This window comes from Triturus cristatus, chromosome 5_2, assembly GCF_964204655.1.
Source record: "Triturus cristatus chromosome 5_2, aTriCri1.1, whole genome shotgun sequence".
Classification (NCBI taxonomy): domain Eukaryota; kingdom Metazoa; phylum Chordata; class Amphibia; order Caudata; family Salamandridae; genus Triturus; species Triturus cristatus.
This window is the reverse complement of record NC_140588.1, coordinates 883326395-883348075: the sequence shown is the minus strand read 5'-3', so window position 1 is coordinate 883348075 and position 21681 is coordinate 883326395. Positions and strand designations below refer to the sequence as shown.

Below are 21681 nucleotides of genomic sequence, written 5' to 3'. Positions count from 1 at the left end.
AAGATTTATAGAAAAAGTTCCTCTTGAAGATAGTAAGGACTTTGAGGAGATATTGCAAGAGGGCAGTCTAGTCTCAAATCAGGTGATAAGTGCAGCATCGGATGGAGCAACGCTGGCAGCGCACTCTTATGCTCATGGGATTTCCGCCAGAAGATCATCTTGGCTAAGGCTAACGGCTCTGAAGCCTGAAGCACAAGCAAGAATTTTGAATCTGCCTTTTTCTGGGAGCTCGCGTTTTGGTTCACATACGGATGACGAGATGGCTCACATGAAATCAGAACTCGAGACCATGAAAGCCGTGGGGCTAGAGAAACGAAAAGAATTCCGTTGTCGTATGGGAACCGACAGGCGTAGCTACCAACAGAGGGTTCAAACCCCCCACTGGCAGAAAAATCAAGACCAGCAAGGGCAGAAAAAGCAGCAATTACAGTCCTGCAGATAATCTAGGGGACGTGGAAATAACCGCCAGTCCAGCGGCGGAAACCAGGCTCAAGGAAAGCAATGAGCGATCGTTTCCTCCAATGCCGTCCACCGCTCCGGTGGGAGGAAGTATTGCACAACATCTCCGAGAGTGGCAATCTATCACCAAAGACAAGTGGGTTCTAAATATACTGCGACATGGATACTCGCTTCGTTTCCGGAGTCCCCCTCCCTCGATCCACCCTGTACATTCATCTCATCAACTCAAGATGCTAAGAGAAGAAGTGGCGACCCTTCTGCTCAAATCAGCAATAGAAAGAGTTCCCAGGGCGCAGAGAGGGAAAGGAGTCTACTCCAGATATTTTCTAATTCAAAAAAGAAATACAAAAGCAGAGTTCCGGCCCATCTTGGACTTACGAACACTCAACAAGCATATCAGAAGGGAAAAGTTTTGCATGCTTGCGCTTCGGCAAATATATCCACATCTCCGTCGAGGCGATTGGATGTGCTCGCTGGACCTGCAAGACGCGTACTTTCATGTTCCCATCTTCCAGAGACATCGGAAAATTCTAAGATTCGTAGTGGGGACCTCTCACTACCAATTCAAGGTTCTACCATTTGGCCTGAAATCAGCTCCTCGAGTGTTTACAAAATGCATGGCGGTAGTAGCGGCTGCACTGAGGCGCGCAGGAGTCTTCGTCTATCCCTATCTAGACGATTGGTTACTCAAAGGTCCATCGCCTCAGAGTGTAAACTCACAGCTGACACGCTGCCTGAATTTGTGCCACCGATTGGGACTCAGGGTGAACTACAAGAAATCCACCTTCACACCAACGCAGGAGATTCACTACCTAGGAGCAATTATAGACTCCGCAGTAGGAAAAGTGTTTCCTTCGGAGGCGAGACGGTTATCCCTTGCCCCAAAAGGCAGGAAGGTTATAGCTTACAGTCTGTCTACAGCGCGGCAGATATCATCTCTGCTAAGGGCCATGGCATCTTGCATATTCCTAGTGCCCAACGCCAGATTGCGGATGCGTCCTCTCCAACAAGATCTGGAGGACAAATGGAACCAAAAGAATTCCCTGTGGGAGAAAAAAGTCTGTCTTTCATCAGCGGCCAGGCAGTCAATCAAGTGGTGGTTAAAACCACGCATTCCTTTTCATCAAGAACCCCCATCACAGACATTGATCACCGATGCATCGCTGCAGGGTTGGGGTGTGCACTTGGGATCCCTGCAGACTCAGGGGCTTTGGTCCAGCAGCGAACAGCTGTATCACATCAACATGCTGGTGCTCAGGGCACTCCACCTAGCCCTCAAAGCATTCCTGCCCTCAATCAGGACGAGTTCCATTCTAGTACAAACGGACAATACCACCACAATGTACTACCTGAACAAGCAGGGAGGTACTCGTTCCAGGACGCTCTCGCTGGAGGCTCAATCCCTGTGGCAATGGATCCTGGCAAGGAACATTTCCATAACGGCGGTGCACCTGCCAGGCGAGCTCAACGTTCAAGCGGACTCACTCAGTCGACATTTTCAAGACCCAGAGGACTGGGTCCTCAACGACGAAGTGCTAGAGGACATTTTCGAGGAGTGGGGCCGTCCGCAGGTAGACCTCTTCGCGGACGAAAACAACACAAAATGCCGAGGCTGCGCCTCAAGGTACTATCGACCAGGGTCTCTGGGGAATGCCCTTTTGATCGACTGGTCAATGACATTTGTGTACGCCTTTCCTCCTCTCCCGCTAATCCCGAAAGTGGTGACCAAGCTGCAACACTCGACCACCAAGATGATCTTAATAGCACCGGACTGGCCGAGGCAGTGGTGGTACCCAGATCTCCTTCACCTATCGATCCGGCCGCACAAGCGTCTGCCGTGCAGGCCGGACTTGCTAACCAAGATGCAGGGGAGGATTTACCATCCCAACCTTCCCTCGCTGAGCTTAACAGCATGGCTCCTGAAGTCCTCCAGTATGGTCATTTAAACCTACCCCAGGAATGTATGACCATATTGAAGGAAGCTAGGAGGCCTTCTACGAGACACTCATACTTCTCTAAGTGGAAGAGATTTTATTTTTGGTGTATTCAAAATCATCATAATCCTACTAAATGTCAAGGAGAAGTGATATTACCCTATCTGCTTCACTTAGCCAGGGTGGGGTTAAAATTCTCCTCCATCAAAGTGCAACTGGCGGCCATTACGGCCTATAGGCGCTCTCCATCTCAAAAATCATTCTTAAGATTCAAGTGGTAAAAGATTTTTTGCAGGGACTCAAGAAGGTTTACCCCCCAGTGAGGCCTCCCTCGCCTCCTTGGGAGCTGAATCTGGTTCTTTCAAAGCTTATGAGTCCACCTTTCGAACCCATACATAAGGCTACATTACAGCACCTTACGTGGAAAGCAGCCTTCTTGGTAGCTATCACCTCAGCACATAGGGTGAGTGAAATACAGGCCCTCTGCTCAAAAGAACCCTATACGGTTTTTCACCTTAATAGGGTGGTGATGAGAACTCATCCTTCATTTTTACCTAAGGTGGTGTCCGATTTTCATGTGAATCAGTCTATCTCACTACCAACTTTCTTTCCCAATCCCTCCTCGCCAGCTGAGAGGGCGTTGCATTCTTTGGATGTTAAACGAGTTCTCAAATTTTACTCTGACCAACTGTTTGTGAACTATGGTGCTGTCCGTACAGGTTTTGCAGCATCTAAACGTTCTATTGCCAGATGGATTGTGTCAAGCATTAAATTAGCTTACCAATTAGCTCAGAAACCGTTGTGGCCTCTACCTAAGGCACATTCCACACGAGGGAAAGCGGCTACTGCTGCGTTTCTCAATAATGTCCCACTCTCCGAGATCTGTAAAGCAGCTACTTGGAGATCTGTCCATACATTCACGAGACATTATTGTCTGGACTCGGACACCAGAGCAGACACTCAAGTAGGGCAAGCCTCCTTGAGGAATCTGTTCAACAACTGATTATTTCGGTTGTTATCTTCAATGTATAGTGCAGTTCTCATTTGCCTGCGGTGGAAGATGGGCTTGCTATTCTATTCAGTGCTTATGACTATTGATGAGGATCCCCTGGAAGAGAAGGATAAGTTACTTACCTGTAATCCTAGTTCTCTTCCAGGGGTATCCTCATCAAAGTCATAAGCAACCCACCCGCCTCCCCAGGCAAATGAGAGGACTGTATTCTTAAATATGGAAGAAGTATATCTTTGTGTTTAGGACTACGGTCCCACAAAGAATAACTGACCCAACTGTCACCCCAGGGTCCTGACTGAAGGAGCCGGAAAGAACAACTGACCCAACTGTCACCCCTGAGGCATGATGGGATATTGGAATCAGGGCTGCCTTAAAGGCACGGTGCCAGTTTTTACCTGTACAAGGCTTTTCAGTCTCTATGGTATTGTATTGCAATGCAGCCTGCAGGCTAACAATTTTTTATGGATCTGTGTTTTGCACAGTGTTTTCTTTTCTTTCTCATGAGTTTTTACCACATTAAAAAAAAAAAAAAGAGATTTAGGTATATTATTATACCTATGGTGTGTTATTGGATATTTATATCTACATTGTCTAGCCTACTATGGGGGCTGCATTTGCTTGGAAAAAATAATATATGTTTATACATATACAGAGCTGTATATATATGTGTTTTTCATATATAATTTTATCATTTCCGGGGTCCCCGCACGTGGGCGGGAATATTCAGTGCTTATGACTTTGATGAGGATACCCCTGGAAGAGAACTAGGATTACAGGTAAAAGTAACTTATCCTTCTGGTGTCATTGGTCGACCTAGTACGCTGCCGAGGACTGAGCATATCTTGTGCCAGTATGTGATCCAAATCAAATCTAAATAATATGAAATAGGTGACCCTTCATTAAATTGCATTTGGTTCAATTAAGGTGCAGAGTCCTTCCTATACGCCAATGTTTTGGTGCGTAGTAGTAAATATGAAGGTACTTAAATTGAACTAGATGCAGGCGAGAGGATACAGCCAAGGACCATGGGACCATCAGAGTCGCAGTCCACTTATCGTACCCCAACCCGCCCAAATCCCATTCCCACTTAAGCCTCCGTTTTAACAGAAGGTAAGGGGCGTTGGTCACCAGGGCTCTTTAGAGTCTGGAAATATCATTTTTTTCCTGATTGTTCTAGCAGTCTTTTGTCACCAGTAAGTTGTAACCTTGGACACCCATCAGTTTATCTCTGTGATATGAGAGAGCATATCTTGGTCAGAGATAGTGTAAAAAACTGAGAAGTGTGGAGTGAGAATGCTGTCTTGAGGTCTTCAAATGATTTGATGTGGTCACAAGACCATATATCATCCAGGGTGGATATTCCAGTTAGGTCCCACTAGGCAAACCGGGGGAGTCTTGACATGTACAGGAACCATGAACCGTGCCATAATGGGGTAACCGTAATGGGGACACCATGACACTTAATTCATTTCAGCAAAAGAACAAAAAACTTGATGCGGCGGAATTGATCAACCAACAAAAGTAGTTTGTGAACCTGAAGGAAACCTTAATTAATCCCTCAATGGAGAAATATTCTCTTCAAAAGGTCTGGTCTGATATCCAGATTTTTATCTCTATGCATATATTTGCTAAAAAGCATATCAAATATCTACATTTACATTAAAATGAATAATACACAAAGTTATGATACAGAAAAATCAATACAAAAAATTGTACTGACAATTACATACAAATAAATTTGACATACATGAAAAATTTGTTTTTACAAACAGAATCCTTGTTGCCCTAGGTTTTTATGGGGCACCGATAAACAATGTTTTTGAACAACTATGATTTGTAACCCGTATCATCGAGATAACCCTTATGCCAACACCAATTGGGGTAATAATGAGTCTCAACCCCTTTTCCTATTTAGATGGTGTGGTCAATTTCCTATTTATAAGAGTCAAAATTGTAAGGGCTTCTTATATCTATCAAGTTGATGCGTTTCAGCCCGTTTCCTCTGGGCCTCATCAGGACTGGGGGCTTTAAGGAAACCTCCGTGGATCGCCGATAGTGTTACATCCATCTGGACACAAACTGAACCGGGGGTGAAAGGTCACTCTGTCGCAGGAAAATTTGTTAATGGGCAGTGTTGTAATGAGCACTCTTTCGCCTGTCCGGAGACGAAACCATTGAATGCAGCTCACCCGGTTTCGTATTATTGCCTCTGGGAAATCGGAGAAATAAATTCTGTATTTGCGGGTCCTATCTATCCGAAATACATTTCAGCGCCTCATGCCAGCATACTAGAGGCAACCTGGAAACTGGAGGGAGGGTGTATGGAACCTATCTACCATAAACCGACTGCATTAATCAGTTTCTCCATACTTTGTCAGTTCTAGTTTATCTAGCATATAATTCCTATCCCCAAACAGTCAGTCAGAGATATCTGAGGGGCTGCGTTCAGGACAGCCATTTCCAATTTCGGGTCCTACCATTTGGACTTGAATCAGCACCATGAGTCTTCACAAAAATAGTAGCACCATTGCTGGTATTGTACCATCTTCAGTGTTCGAGCCTTTATCCATACTTTGAGGATTGGCTACTGCACAAGCCTTTCACAACACAGATCGGGAAGGGCCTGCAAGCGTTGCAGAAGTGTCTAGAACACCATCAGTGCCAAATTAATTGGGCAGATATCAGGTGGATCCTTCCATGGACAGGTTACCCCTAGGAATTCGTATCAGGACAGATCTGAACATGGTATTTCTACCAGGCTACATAGTACTGGCTATACAACAGAGGATCTTGTCGTGGCAAAGATGTTGTTAAGATTGCATGGTCATATGTCCTATATTTTTATGGTTCTAGGGGGCTCATCTGCACATGTATCAATTAGTTCTTCATCTACACAAGGTTTAGTCTCCTGTGACTCAGAACTTCAACATGTTGATGCGATTCACAGATCAAGTAAAGAAGTCCCTTCAATGGTGGTTTGAGGGGGACAATCTCACAAAAGGCCTTCCTCTTCATTAGGGGAAGTATTGCAGAATAACAAAAGATATAAGTTCCTGTAGTTTTCGTGCTACCTTTGGAGATCGTGCAAAGAAAATGAATTGCAGCTCATTTAGTAAAGTAGTCCAGAATTATACAAAACCCTCTACTTTTTTTTTTTTTTAAACAGATTTTATTTGTCAAATAACAAAGATAATGCAGAGCACTGCCACCCAGCAACTCTTGCAAAAAAGATGTATACAGACATGACTTTGACACTTTCTAGAGCAAAATAGGACAAATTGAGAGCAATAAAGTTGCAATAGTACCCAATGAAATAAAGAGAAACAAACCCCCCCTAACCCCCCCCCCCCCCCCAATCGCACCCACGCCTACCCAAAAGCAGCACCGGAGGACACATTCCCAGCTATCTAGATACTGTACCCCTACAGCCACCAGGCAATATTACTTATGCACTATACCGGGAGGGACGCCAAGTTTGTGGGTCTGGATACTGAAACGGGTTCCAACTCCAGGCCTCGATACTCTGCCCATCGCCGTCAAATTTTATAGTGCTTAAGCGGGCACCCCCTAGCCACAAATATAGGGATTTCTAGCCCCATACAGAAATCCATGCCATTTTTCCAAACTGATACCGAGAGCGCCCTCGGAGCTTTCCATGCTTTAGCAATGTCCCGCTTTGCCAAGGTGAACCCCAGTAGCATAAGATGGCACATGTATATGTTCCCTCCTATGTCATCCATCACATGTAGCAGGACCAGCTTTGGGGAGCTGGGGAGGTCCCATCCTAGCACCTCAGAGAGGCATGACAAAACTCCCCGCCAAAATTGTGCTAGGGCAGTGCAGTAACAGATAGTATGCAGTAGATTGCCCTCCTCGTGTTGGCATCGGAGACACACCGGGGAGGCCACCAATCCCGCCCTCCAGAGCCTGGTCCTCCTAAAATAGACCCGATGAAGATATTTAAACTGGATAAGGCGAAGGCTCACTGCTATGGATGCCCCCCATGGGGAGGCCAGGGCCTCCACCCAGACCTCTTCCTCCAGCGGGCCTATGTCCTCCTCCCAGACCTCCCTAAGACTCTGTAATGTGGTGGAGCAATGTGTGACCAAGGACTGATAGATCTTTGAGATTTTGCGATCGTGTAGGTCCCCCATAAATATCTTAGCCTCTATGGGACTAAACGCAGCCAAGGACCCCAACCCCTCGATATATGGAGTGATAGCATTTTGGAACTGTAAGTATCTGAAAAATTGGGTTTTAGCCATTTGAAAGTCTTTTTGGAAATCCTGAAAAGACTTCAGAACCGAGCCCCGCATTACATCCCCAAGGGTAGAAATACCGATATGATCCCAGCCTCGAAAACCTGACAAAGTAGCCAGCTGTGGCAGTCGCCCATTGTGCCAAAGGGGAGTCTCCTGAGTTAGCCACCCGGTCCTCCGCAGCGCCTGTCACCATAGCTGAAAAACAAGTTTCGTAGCCGGGGGCAAGGAGCTATGTAACGACGCCGAATATAGTATAGTATGGAGGGTGTGTTCCCCCATACAACATCTCTCGACCGCGTAGGCTAGATCCGCACTATCCCCATACCACTACTCGTAGAGGACTAATAGGTGGGAGGCCATATAATAAGACAGGATATCAGAGGTTGCCAAACCCCCACAATACATGGATCAAAAGCACGTCCGCTGGGCCACTCTCGCCTCACCCCACCCACAAAAACTGCCCGCATTAACCCATCGGAACCATCCGGGAGAGATCGGATATGGATGGTTTTGCAATTGGTAAAGGAGGCGGGGAAGTGACAGCATCTTAAAGATGGCTGACCGACCATATATTGATTGAGGCATGTGGGACCAAACTTTAAAATCCTCGCGCACACGATCCCATACGGGGGCTAGATTCCTTTCCCATGAGACGAGTGGTGAATCCGATATGAACACTCCTAAGTACTGCAAGCCCCCAGAGGCCACTTGAACAAAGGAGGCCCAGGCACCAGGGCCTGCCCCTCCCCCAATGACCCATAGAGTAGATTTGCGAGGGTTCATATATAGGCCCGAGGTCTCCCTTAAGATTTGCATAAAGCGCAGAAGGTGCGGTCCCATCCTGTCAATATCCGTGAGAAAGAAGAGGACGTCCGCGTATAAAGCAATGCGATCCGACAGGCCCGTCGCCCACTCCAGACCAGTCACTTGGGCATCGATCCGTACCCAGGACGCCAAGGGTTCCATCGCTAGGGCGAACAAATAGGGGGACAGCGGACACCCCTGCCTAGTGCCCCGTCTGATAGAGAACGTGGATGAGACAGAACCCGCCACCCGTACCGACGCAGTCAGGTCTGTATATAGGAGAGATATATAGGACAAGAAGCGTGGTCCAAAATGTAATCTACGGAGGAGAGCGAATAAATACACCCAGCTGAGGGAATCAAAGGCCCTATCCATGTCCGCGAGCAACAGCGCGGCTCGCTCCCCCAACCCACGGCCGGTAGCCACCGCCACGTGGGCGCGGCGAATATTGTGTCGGGTCGACCGCTGAGGCATAAACCTGGCCTGATCGGGATGAACCATAGATGTAATATGTGTACGAAGGCGGTTGGCCAGAGCCTTGGCCAGCACCTTAGCCTCCACATTAAGAAGAGAGATGGGGGCGGTACGACGTATGTTGATCCGGAGGTCTTCCGGGCATATGAAACACTACGATATCCGCGTGTCTCCAATCACGGGGCAGGCAACCTCGCTCCCTGGCCTCCTCTACCACTCCCCTGAAATGTGGTTCCAATTGTAAAAAATAGCGTTTAAATAATTCACATGGGAAGCCATTGGCTCCAGGGGCCTTCCCGGGCTGCATTTCGCCCAATGCCGCACCCAGCTCCTCTTCCGTGAGCGGGAGATCCAGCTCCTCGCGCACATCGTCAGAGATGGTCCTGGGCGTCAAATCATCGAGAAAGGGCCGACTACCTACACCGGAAGGCATTCCCTGGGGGCATAAAGATCTGCATAATAAGTTATTTGTTGATTGAGAATGTGCTTTTAACATTCAATGTTTGAACTTGTTCTTCGAATAAAGTGCCACTCTAACTCAGTTCGTGCATTTCACACAAGTGTCTTATTATTTTAGATAGCACATTCATAGGGTGAAAAAATCACCCTGCAACAAAAGGGAGTTTACGAATAATTAACTTAAAATTCAGAAAAGCAATTAAAATAAATTCAGTGCTTAAATTCCCCTCTAACTTGAGCCCTAATAAGGATTTGGCACAGCCTAAATGAGGTTCCTGTTTCTTGGGATGGAAACGAAGAGAAGGCATTGTTTCCAGAACTCTGATCCTTTGTGTCTACTGGTTCTGTAGGTTTTCATAGAAGTTATGTCCATTTGCTTGGATGTATGTAGGAACCTAATGGCCTGGTCTTTATCAGCAAGACTCTCAGTGGTCATGGTTAGCTCATGATCCTTCATGTATCCCCCTCAAAACAAATTCAGTTAAGAACCTCTTTTGGAAGTATTTACTTCCCGGTCATTGCCTTTTTCCATGTTCAAGCTGTGTAGAATTGCAGCTATCCACACATGTTTTGTGTTGTGCGCTATGTCTTTTTAATGACTATCCTGCTACAAAATCTAATACCCTTAGTATGATACCTGCCGATCACTTTATTCCCAGTAAGGGTACCCTTCCAACGAGCTAGAAGAAAATGTGTGTCATGCTACAATGAGAGTCTTAAGAACCTAAGCGTATTTTGGGTTTCCTTTCCCATCGATGTAGTGGCAAGAAAGTAAGGTGTGGCTTTTTGCTGCATGTCTTAGCAGTGGGAACAGGGGTTAAAGGACCCTAATCCATGTCTGGCCTACTGATGGAAATTTGAATTATGGATTTAGCCCAGAGTCTGGTTCATCTCTCATGGATAAGTTATGACAGGTTGCTAATCTTATGGTTTTTACTCAAAATATTTTTCCTGTGGAGTAACCCCTTCCCCCTCACACATTATGCGAGTGTTTTCTTACCTGCTCTAAACAGACGCTTCGTCCTGCCTTTCTTGTTACATTTGCATCGGTTTCCAAGATGAGACATACTGGCGAAATGTAGGTGCTCGCTGTATTTGCTTGTCTACCCCCTTCCTGAGATGTCATTGAGTGGTCAAAGAGTGTCGTAGCTTTTTGCTGAATCGACGTCCATCAATGACTATAAGCTACTAGTCAGCTTATCAGTTTCTTACAGGGTGCAGTCCATTGGCCACACAGACCTCTCAAGCCCCGGAACTGTCCAGGACCCTATTATGGTGCTCCCACATCCATGTATCCTTTTAGGGTGGGCTTTTCACCTTGATCACAGACAGAGCCATGCATTGCACTTGTGCACAAGCCCTGGGTAAGGACAGGTCTCGAAAGAGCCAGCGTGAGCACGACTGGGCCACTCCTTTGAAATCTGACTTCAGCTACAGTCTCTTCCTTTAACCAAAGTACATTCTCGAGCAGTATTAATTTTAATAAAGGGAGCATAATCCTATTCACACCTGTGTGCAAAACCTTAGCATGGAGCGAGGCGGAGGCATTGACAGTGCGCTCCCTGTAAGCCCACCAGGCATTCTTCCCTCACATTGAGCTGGAGGCCACTGGATGCCATCAAGTCAGTACTCAAAAGAATGCCACCTGTGGTGCAGTGTCCCTCTGGTGTTTCACGATTAAGAACTATCATCAATCTAATTGCCGAAGAAGCAGTGGGGAAGCTCAGCAACCTCAGTTCCACATACAAATGTATAGTGGAGGAAGTGGAAAAATATTTGGGGGGGAAGCCGACAAGCAGCCTACTGGGCAACAATGCAGCTAGTAGCAGAGGTGAAGGCTGAGGGGATCTCCAAGTGTGTTACTGGATATTGTGAGTAGAGGGGCCACTAAGGTGAAGTCCCAAGAAAAAAAGGCCCAAGTCCACTGGTACAGTAAAAACATCATTCTCTGGATGTAAAGGGGGCAAAGGGTATTAAGCTCAAGTAATAAGAGTGGCTCCCCATGTGTTCAGGTGTAGGATATGAGTAGGGCGCATATCGCGATAGAAAGGAAAAGAGATTTTTGCTCTCTTCATAAAGCTGGAAGTTCTACCAGGAGGAAAAGCAAGTTATAGAGGTAAGGAAGCTTGGCGACGCCTGTGCGTACTATGTATGTGAACTTGTTGAGGCTCATGCAAGAGAAATGCAAAAGCTAGGAGAGGATGTGAAAAGCGGGGTTGAGTTTCTGATAAAGGTCATTGAGGAATAAACTGGATCAAGTATTAAACAGAATCCATTCTCTGGTGTGGGTGCATCAGTATCTTGGAGTTCAGCATAAAGCTCAACAGAGACTTTCTTCTCGCCCTAGCTGTTAATTGCAGATTCTTGGAATTGTGGGAAGTCTTGAGTAGTGTTACAAGCCTTTTTCTATCTTTCCATCAGCTTCCACTTTGCAAGTTTAGTGGATTTTTGATGATTCCAGCACAGATGGTGTCATTACCAGTCATGTCACAGCGGTCAAAAGTCTTATGCTGTACAGCTCGGAGCTCCCTTACCCCTCATCCCTCAAATCCAGAAATATGTAAGTTACTTTTCCGGCGGGCCTCCCCTGCAGAAGGAGCAGAGGTACTGGTAGGTGTGAGAGGCTCGAGGGTTAGTTCTCTGCACTGCTGTTACTTGGCTCCATGCTGGAACCCCAAGTCTTCTGCTGCTAATGGGGCAGGAGTGACCGATGACAACCAATTATGAGGTTTAGCAATGGGTGACGTTTAAGAGAATCAGGTTTTGTGCCACATACTAAGTGCGTGTAGTGCCTCTGCTGACTAAGGGAGAAATTAACCTTCGAGGTGGGTATAACTCGCATGATTTGTTGTAGCGTAATTATACGAAATTACAGCAAAATGACATGAGATTACACATACTTATGGAAGGAGGCTAACTCGGCATTAATCACTGTTTTCGTAGCACAAAATACACATGTCTGCCCCAGGGGCATGTCTTCCCTTTCATCCCATTACCTGTGTTCCCCTGGAGAATACACTGCCAGAACCCCTTGCCACTTCATCCGTGCACTGCAGAAGCATGCCCTGCTTTCCATCCCAGCTGCAACACCTGCCCACTGCAGTAAGTCACATTCAGATACTGCATAGCAGCATTGCACTGCTGTGCACTGCATTAACATACACTGCCGGAAACCCCAGATGATGCACCTTTAAACTAGAAGTGTGTCCTGCTTGCTTTCGCCCTTAGGTGCAGTACCTGTGCACTGCAGAAGCATGGCTACTTCCCTCAACAGTTGCAGCACTCATGCAGTGCAGATACCGACACTGCCTTTGCTCCAGCACCCATGCACTACAATAATCCTCGACTGCAGTGCCTGTGCCTAGTAGGGTTCTGCCATCTCACCCAAGCGTTGGAGCTGGGCCTTGCATGACCATGAGGCATTCAATCCTAACTGCAGCCCCTGGAATCCTACAGCAGAATGCTCTGCCCGCACTCCTTTCCCAACCTTGATACGCGTGTGCGTTTACTGCAGAAGGTCCCACTCGCACCTCAATATAGAACCCTAAGCTTGGCTGACCTTGTCTGTACTGTACAGACCGCCTGTGCTTGGGACCACATGCAGAGAAGGAAGAGGATGCAACTCTTCCATTCTTCAACAACCTTAACGTTTTTGCCCTCGTTCAACACAGTCTGGGGGCATATTTACAAGGGAAGTGGCGCAGTGAGGCGTTAGCCTTCCTGGCTTAACGCCTCACTCCACCACTTCAGAAACGCTAGGCTGCACCATATTTACAAGAATATGGTGCAGCCCTGCGTTTCCCCCTGCGTTGGCGCTACATTTAGCAGCCTAGCGCCAACACAGGGTGTCTGGGTGCAGGGGAAGATTGTTTATGTGCAGGAAGGTCACCCTTCCTGCACATAAACACTCTATAAATGCGGTTTTGTAACTTCAATGTGTGCTGCTTAATGTAGCACAAATAGAATTTGCAAAACATCTTTAAAAAAAACATATTGTTTATGTTCAGGAAGGGAGACCTTCCTGTACATAAACAATCATTGGCCTTTTGCTGTTTTCTTGTGTGCTGCACAACGCAGCACACATTAAAACAGCAAAAACAAGGAGAAATGAAACATTTCTCCTAGTTGCGCCAGGGTAAGACCAGGTTTTCCTTGATTTTAATTTTGGCGCTGCCTATTTACGCCTCCCATGTACTTAGGGGCAGTGTCAGAATCAATGGGTGTTGCGGTGGAACACCTACAGCAACACCCATTGCCCTCCCCTTTCACGTTAAGCATAGCGTGAAAGGGGGTCTTCTTTACAAGGCAGCGTTAAGTGGCTTAACGCTGCCTTGTAAATAAGGCAAGGCCCCTATCGCTGAAAGTGACGTTGTTGTGGTGGTGATAGGAGCTTGTAAATATGCCCCTCTGTCTCTCCCTTAGTCTGCCGTCCCTGCTGCAACTTTCTCAGCGTAGTCCCCTCTTCGTATGCTTTTTCATTCTCCATTTTGTCATCTCGCTTTACTAGTCCCCAACTTAACCTTGTGATAACATCACTGGCAAACATTAAGCCTTGACAGTCTCTTCAGTATGGGAGATGAGATCCACTCCTAGTTCTACCCATATGCAGCGTATAGGCTAGTCTGGTGAACATCACCCACACAAACAATAGGTAAGAGTTACGGGAGGCCATGCAAGTAGGGCTTCAACTGCTTAGCACACTGTTGCTTGGTAGAAAGCATGAGTGATGCAGGTGAGCACACTCTACTGTGCTCTGGAGGGGATTCCTGCTGCTTCGCGGCTGGGCACAGGCATCCGATGACTGCAGCAGGGGTTCTTCTGAAGGGTGCAGACGTCTGCCACAGTACATGTCTTATCAATTTCATTGCCTCCTAATAACAATCTCAGGAAGGCTACTTCTTTCTGATGTACACAGTGTGCTGGAGGGAGTGGTTGAGGAAGGGAATAATTCTGCTTGACCATCTACTAACTAGGGAGGTGTTCAAGTCCTTCAAGTCATTGCAGACCATTGTAAGTTCAGTGTCAGCCTGGACCACCACTGGAGATAGATGCAACCGAAGCACTGTCTTCCTTCCAAACTATGTAACTTACCTGGTGCCTTTCTCTATTTACCCCATATATCTTTACCTTGAGAGAAGGAGCAACTTCAGAGGGGTCACAGCTGGACTGTAATGCGGCAGTACCTCAAGGAAATGGTAAATCAAACTCTCCACGGATTGCACAGATGAAGACTTGTCTACTTTACTAGAAACTCCTAACAGCATCCTTCGTGAAGCAAGGCCTAAGTTCAGCATCTTCAGATTGTTACATGACTCGCACTGATCTCAACAAATACTGCAGTGAGCCAATCGGAGTTCTGCCACCACTCCTGGAGATCTTAATGGAGACATGATGAATGTGGTTTGGTCGTGATCCACCCTCTGGATATATTGGCAAAATGTTGAATCCACAATGAAAAGGAAAAGTGACACGATATAGACTTTTCCCGTCCACCAGTAATATTACATGATACCCTTGAACTTCCTGACGTCATGAGGAAAGATGGATCGACTCAGTCTGGCAGTCACCAAGATGTGTATCCTGAATATATAGAAACAAAAGGCCCCTCCTGCTCACAATGACTGGCTGAACGATTTGGCAATGGCAGCAACTCGCAAGAGAATTTCTTTATCCGTTAGATCAACAACACCTTTTTAAAACCCCATGGAGCGCCTTCATCTGGGTTTTGCAGTGGAGATTACAGTGCTCCCCACACATCTTTTCTCCTGTCCTGTAGTTAGTTCAAGGGGATTTGGAATTTCATGTTCTGTTTGACTCCTGTTTGCCCACATATCTATGTTTGTCAAAAATATTTTTATTGAAGTTTTTTCAACATACATCCGAGAAAAATACCACCATGACATCCCACGCAGGGGAGCAGTACAATTCAACAGGGAATAAGCGCTGATTAGCATATAATGTACAATGCGAAACCAACTCCTATCTAACGGCCAGCGCAATTGAAAATTACAGTTTCTGAGAATATTGGAGTCTGGGGCAAAGTTCAAGGAGCAGAGAATATGAGCAGGCAGGTCCATAGGTGACGTTTCTGCGTCCTGCGGTGGCAATGTCCCTGCATTTTCCAACTGGAAGAGATTGCATCGGATGCATACACTTTACCTATAATCATGTCCCTAACCATGTACAACTGAAATGAAATAAACCCCCCCCTATACCCACCCACCACCCTCCCCGTGGTGACGGCAGCATTTACTAAAAAGAGTCCCTTATGGCACTAGGGATCAGATCAAAATTGGAAGAGGTGCAGGGATCTAATGGTGGAAGGACAAACAGCCGAAGGAAGACCTTGTGACAGAAAAGCGACCAAGGGGCCCCATTTGAATTCAAAATTCTTGTAGTCATCCCGGAAGATATCAGACATGCGCTCTAGACTAAGCAGTCGCCAGAGGCGAGAGTGCCAGAGAGAGATAGCCGGCGCCTCCTTCCTCTTCCAAGCGGCTGCCAGGATGATCTTAGCTGCTCCAGTACAAAGCCACATGATTATATTGTCAGCCCGAGTCTGATGTGCCAGAGAGGCATCACGAAGCTCCAAAAGAACCCCCTCCATAGTAGTGGGGATGGGATAGCCCAGCATGTCTTTTATATGCACCAGGATTTCTTCCCAAAAGGGACGAATAGTTGGGCAGTCCCACCAAATGTGTCGAAAATCCCCAAGTAGTCTGTACCCTCTCTAGCATCTATCAGAAGCGGTGCGGAAGATCTGACTAAGCTTGGACGGGTGCAGGTACCAGTCCATCATAGTCTTCAAGTGCGCCTCCCTGAGCTCCGAGGAGCGGTTGAATCGTGTAATGTCAGACCACAGATGCGACCATTCCCCATCTGAAATAGGGCGTTGTATCAAACATTCCCACATCGACATATATAGTGAGGGCGCGGGGATAGCGTAGTTTTGAGGAGGAAGCTGTAAATGAAAGAAATCCCTCCCATTCATGGAGGTGGCCTTAGTAAGAAAGGCTTTTTGTAAGGGGACGGGTAGCGACATCCCGAACCTTAGGAGTGAGGGCCCAGTGCATCAATTGGGTATAGTGGTACCTTTCTGTATTGCCTACGTCAAAATCCTGCTTACAGGCGTCAAAAGTGAGGGGAACAAAATTATGAAACAAGTGCGTCAATGCTAGGCAACCTCCTCTCCTCCAGGTGTCAAAGGGTCCCTCATAAAAGGCCGGGGGGAATGCCGGATTGAAGTGAAGCGGCGTAAAAGGCGAGGGGAACGAAGTCCATCTATCGTCTCCCTTAACAGAGTCCCAGACCCTTAAGGTGGTGCGTGTGGGCGTGCTGATGTACGTATTCTTGGGGCGGTCCTGTTTGGGGCGCCAAACCAAATCCCAAACAGTCCTTTCTGTCACACTGCGGTCCATATGTAACCAGTGTTGATCAGATTCCGGTTTAGACCATTCCACCAAGACTCTTAGCTGAGCCGCTTTGTAATATAGGTGCATGTCAGGAAGTCCAACCCTCCCCCTCCCCCCAAGAGCGACGAAGTAGGAGAAGCGGGCGCGTCCCCCCTGCCAAATGAAGCGAACTATCAGTCTTTATTCTTCTAAAGAAGTCTCCCTCCAGCTCTATGGGTAGAGCATGAAATAGATAAAGGAGCCTAGGAAGAAGTGTCACTTTTATGGCGTGAATGCGGCCCAACCAAGATAGAAACAAAGGTTTCCATTTCAAGAGTTCCGCTGGCACACATGTAAGGATCGGAGGGAAGTTGGCAGCATAAAGCCCCTCTATTTTCGGCGTTAATTGAACCCCCAAGTATTGGATGGAAGAAGTGGCCCAAGGTAAAGGGTTAAGGGATTGGAGTCTGAGGACCTCTGAAGGTGGGAGAGTCAGATTGAGTATATATGATTTGTCGAGGTTGGTTTAAAACCCTGCCTCTGCTTCAAAGCAATCCAGTTCAGTTTGGAGGTGCGAAAGGGACGTAGCAGGATCGGAGAGGGACATAAGCACGTCATCCACGAACAAGGAGATTTTATGTTGTTCCCCCGTGAAAGGCAGTCCCCGGATCTCCGGGTTGGCCCTGATCGCTAACTACAATGGTTTTATACTGAGTGCGAAAAGTAGAGGGGAAAGGGGGCAACCCTAACGGGTGTCCCGCGAGTGGGCAAAGGAAGAGGATTGTATCCCATTAACCACCGCCCTAGAGTGAGGGAGGAGATAGTTAGCCCTAATCATGGTAAGAAATTTGGAAGAAAAGCTGAATGCTGTAAGGGTATGGAATAAAAACAGCCAGTCAACCCTATCAAAGGCTTTCTCGGCATCTAATCCGACTAAAACCACAGGTATCTGGCGTCTGATGGCCTTTTCTATCAGGTGTATAATTCGACGTTAGTTGTCATGCGTCTGACGGCCTTTGATAAACCCCGACTGGTCAGGGTGAATGAGGTCGGGCATAAGATCATGTAGTCGCTTGGCTATGATAGAGGAGTAGAGTTTTGCGTCCAGATCAAGTAGGGCAATTGGTCTATATGAGGCACATCGCTGGGGGTCCTTCCCTGATTTAGGTATCACCGAGATTACGGCTTCAGCCATAGTGCCGGAGGTCGTGCCATCCGCCGCCATCTGGTTAAAGAGACGAGCCAGATGTGGGCTGAGGTCAGGGGCAAATGTCTTACAGAAGAGGGCAGTGTGGCCATCTGGACCAGGAGCCTTGTGGGGCTTTAAGGCTTTAATGGCGGCGGTGACGTCAGCCACAGTAATAGGGGCAGTAAGTAGGTCATTCCATTCTGCAGAAACCTGTGGTAAGTTCAATGACTGAAGGTGTGCCTGTTGGGCCTCCGAGTCCAGTGTCTCCCCAGTATACAAGTTGGCATAGAAGGAGCCAAAGATCTCAGCTTTTTCCTCGTCCCTGTGTGTAACCGCCCCCGTGGATCCCCTAACACCTCCTATGTACTCTCTCTCCCGCTTGTCTTTTAGCTGCCTAGCGAGATGTTTGCCTATTTTATTACCTTGAGCATAGGACAGATGTCGTAATTTAAGCAGCGTGAGCTTAGCCCTATTATTGTAGATAGCCCGAAGTTTACCTCGGAGTGCCGTGACATTGCGCAGAGTTTGCTTTGTAGGGTGTAATTTGTGGACACGTTCAAGGTTAGAAAGCTCAGTTTCCAATTGTTCTCCACATATATTTCTTCTTTATTTACCCTTTGCATGTGTGCTGCATTCTGCAGCACATGTACAAAGAGGAGATAGCCTCAAATAATACTTTCCATGCAGTAAGGTACCCTCTCCTGCACAAAAAACATCTTGACCACAGTGTGGCAATAGACAGCCGCAAATGCACAAGTACTAAGAGAGCAGAACTGCGTGATATCTTTGAAAATATGGCACTGTTCTGCTCGCTCTCTTTCACCCAACACAGTGCAGCAACTTTATTCGCTGCGCTATGGCGCGTAAACGTTTAGTAAATATGCCCCCAAGTCTTTTAGCATACATAATAGGTGGTTTTAACCTCCATGAGCTCATGCCATCATCCGTGCTTAGGTCTTGCCTGCCGACAGCACATGTACTGTTGCTGCGAGACGTATTGTTTACTATAAGAGGATGGAGCTTGCCAAAATCCATGTTAAGGCTTACCATTTGTTGGCTTCATTGTCACTCTTAGTTGCTCCATCCTAATTGGGCAGGGCTTGCCGATGTCACTTCCTGTTCTTTAGTTTGGAACATGGACCAAGTACTGAATGATTTGTTATGTTATAAATTTTATTAGGCGTTTGATTACCCGTGAGGGTGTCTTGGCGCTGATCGCTGGAAGGCAATCTTATACTAAGTTAGGAAGGCCTAATAAGGAGAATTAATGTACCAGGTCTTGAGAGATTTTCTGAATCCTAAGAGATCAGGAGAAGCTTTAATGTAGTTTAGTTTGATTAGTGTCTTTCTGCTGTCCATCTATTTTTTGCTGTGATTCAGGTACTGTTTTCTTTAATATTCATGTACATGTTGCTTCTTCCCTTCCCCACATGCTGCTTCTTACCTTCTCACTCCCATCCTTGTCCGTGTTGCTTGTTTCTTTCCACCTCCACCCTTCAGATTATATTGCTGATTTTAAGAATGTTTTGAAATATGTGGATTGGGATATATGTATATACTGTTTATTTTCCTTTTCATGGTATGCCTTCAGTTGGAACACGTAATTGAATGTTCGAAATCACAATCAAATTAGACTTCAAGTGCAGTCTCGGAGGTACTTGAGTAATAGAATATAGTAGTAATTGAAAAAAACGGATGAACTTATTAAATATTATGCAATATTTATTCGTAACCCTTTTTCTCTTTTTGTTTCACAGTTAAATACACAGCCCTGGATTCGCAATCGGCTGAGCCTCCAAAACCAGACACTGCGCAGGTTTAAACCAGGAAGGAGCGTCGACGCAACCCAGCCGCCGGGGTTATCAATGCTTGCAGTTTACAGTCGTGTTTTTATTTTATACTGATTTTAAGCTATTTAATGCGGTGTGGTCAGTTGGAAGCTGGCAGTTTTCCACTCTACTGTAGGGTTTTTTTGGGGGGGAGTTTTAAGTTTACATTTGACTAATGGTCACTTGGATGAAAAACAAGGACGGTTTTAACAAACTCACTTGGATGAAATACAAGGACGTTTCTAACAAACAGTTCACTATAGGATTTGCACTAAAAGGAAGTTGCGCGGGTAATTTTGTGTATGAATTACCAAAGTCACTGAGCCCATGGACTATCCTCACTAAAATGAACAAAATGCAATTTGTGAATCGGTGCTTTTTGCAAGTTTGTGCAACAGTTGCAAGGTGATACAGCAAAAGTAAGTGCGCACGACACAAAACAGTGCTACAATAAGACACTGCAGGCAGGTACATTAAATCATGCTTGTATGAAGTTTTCACAAAAATGGAATTATGAAAATGTTAAATGTTGTTTGGTGGCTCTTGGCTTCTACATGATGAATGTGCGCATGCTCCGTATCATGCAAAAAATGAGTGCACAAATAAACATATTGCTAGTACATTCACTTAGCACCTGTCTAAATGTGATAAAATATTAATTTTGCTAAATGTGTGTGGGCACATGAGATTTAATGAAGTATCTAAACAAATCAATATGTACAGTAATGCAGTTTAATCTAAGGGGACTCAGCATCCAAGTAGTCACACAATTCTTCTAGGGTAACCAGAGCCACCCTTGACTAGCTTTGTCAGAAGGTAGGACACACATGCAGCCTGTTGTTTTACTCCTTGTGCATACATAAGCCCAATCTGATATTTATGAGACAAATGGCTTTATCGTATATTAGGAAGGATATTTGAAGGCTATTCATCCTGGGGCGCCTTCAATAACGAGGCCTTTCTGAGAAAGCAGTTAATATCAAGCTGGTTAGGTAACCAGTTACTATTGTGGTTTGCTCTGGCATTGTTAGCTCTGTAGATAGACTTTGAGTTATTAAGCAGACTATTTCGAGTGCCTCATAATAATTACTGAGTATCCTGGATTATTTGAAACTCTACTGTTGGTAGCATAGCATTACTTGAATTGTCCTCCTACATCAGCCTTTCCACAGTGGAAAATTGTGCCTCGCTAGTTGTTCAAATGTTTAATTGTTCACCGGTCATGGATTGTTTAGAATTCTATAATGTCATCACTTCCACCCACATTTTTAGGGGGGAGGACCTGGAATGAGTGCTGCTTTTAGACAGTCGTTTGTTGGTATTGTCACAAGTACCAATGTAATGCACAAGTTACTACTTGTGTAACGATATATCTGTAAGAGACATCAGTTAGTGATAGATTCCTTACCTTAGAATATCCCCAGGCGTCAGACTGGATCCGGAAAGTTTTTTTTGTAGCAGTACCCCTGCACGTCAGTAGTTGGCGTCGTGGGGCTCTGCGTCCGTCACAGGCGTCGTAAGCACCGAGATGACGTCACGGAGACTACTTAGGCACCACCCATGCGCGTTGACGTCAGTTCTGTACACGACTTTCCGCACCAGGAACGTAGAGCCATGCAAGACACTGACCACTGGGGCCATGAAACTAGGACCCTAACCCTAGAAATCAGTTCGCAGAACGGGGAGGATGGATGGGGAAGGAATCTATCACTAACTAATGTCTCTTACAGATATATCATTACACAAGTAGTAACTTGTGCATCTGAAAGTGTTAGTGATAGATTCCTTACCTTAGAATACATACCCCAGCAATACCAACCCCGGTGGTGGGTCTGCGAACAAGATTTCACCAGAAAGTCATGGAGAAC

At 46.2% G+C, this 21681-nt stretch overlaps 1 protein-coding gene across 3 annotated transcripts in view; it reads left to right on the top strand.

Moving 5' to 3' along the window:
• The window catches only part of CD99L2 (CD99 molecule like 2), a 495976-nt gene extending 475541 nt beyond the window's left edge, over positions 1 to 20435 (top strand). For all 3 annotated transcript variants that reach the window (XM_085608025.1, XM_085608023.1, XM_085608022.1), the window contains one exon: positions 19742 to 20435. In XM_085608025.1, coding sequence (XP_085464151.1) covers positions 19742 to 19806 — 65 coding nt within the window. In that variant the 3' untranslated portion in view covers positions 19807 to 20435. The remainder of the gene's footprint in view (positions 1 to 19741) is intronic.
• The last annotated feature ends 1246 nt before the right edge of the window (positions 20436 to 21681 follow it).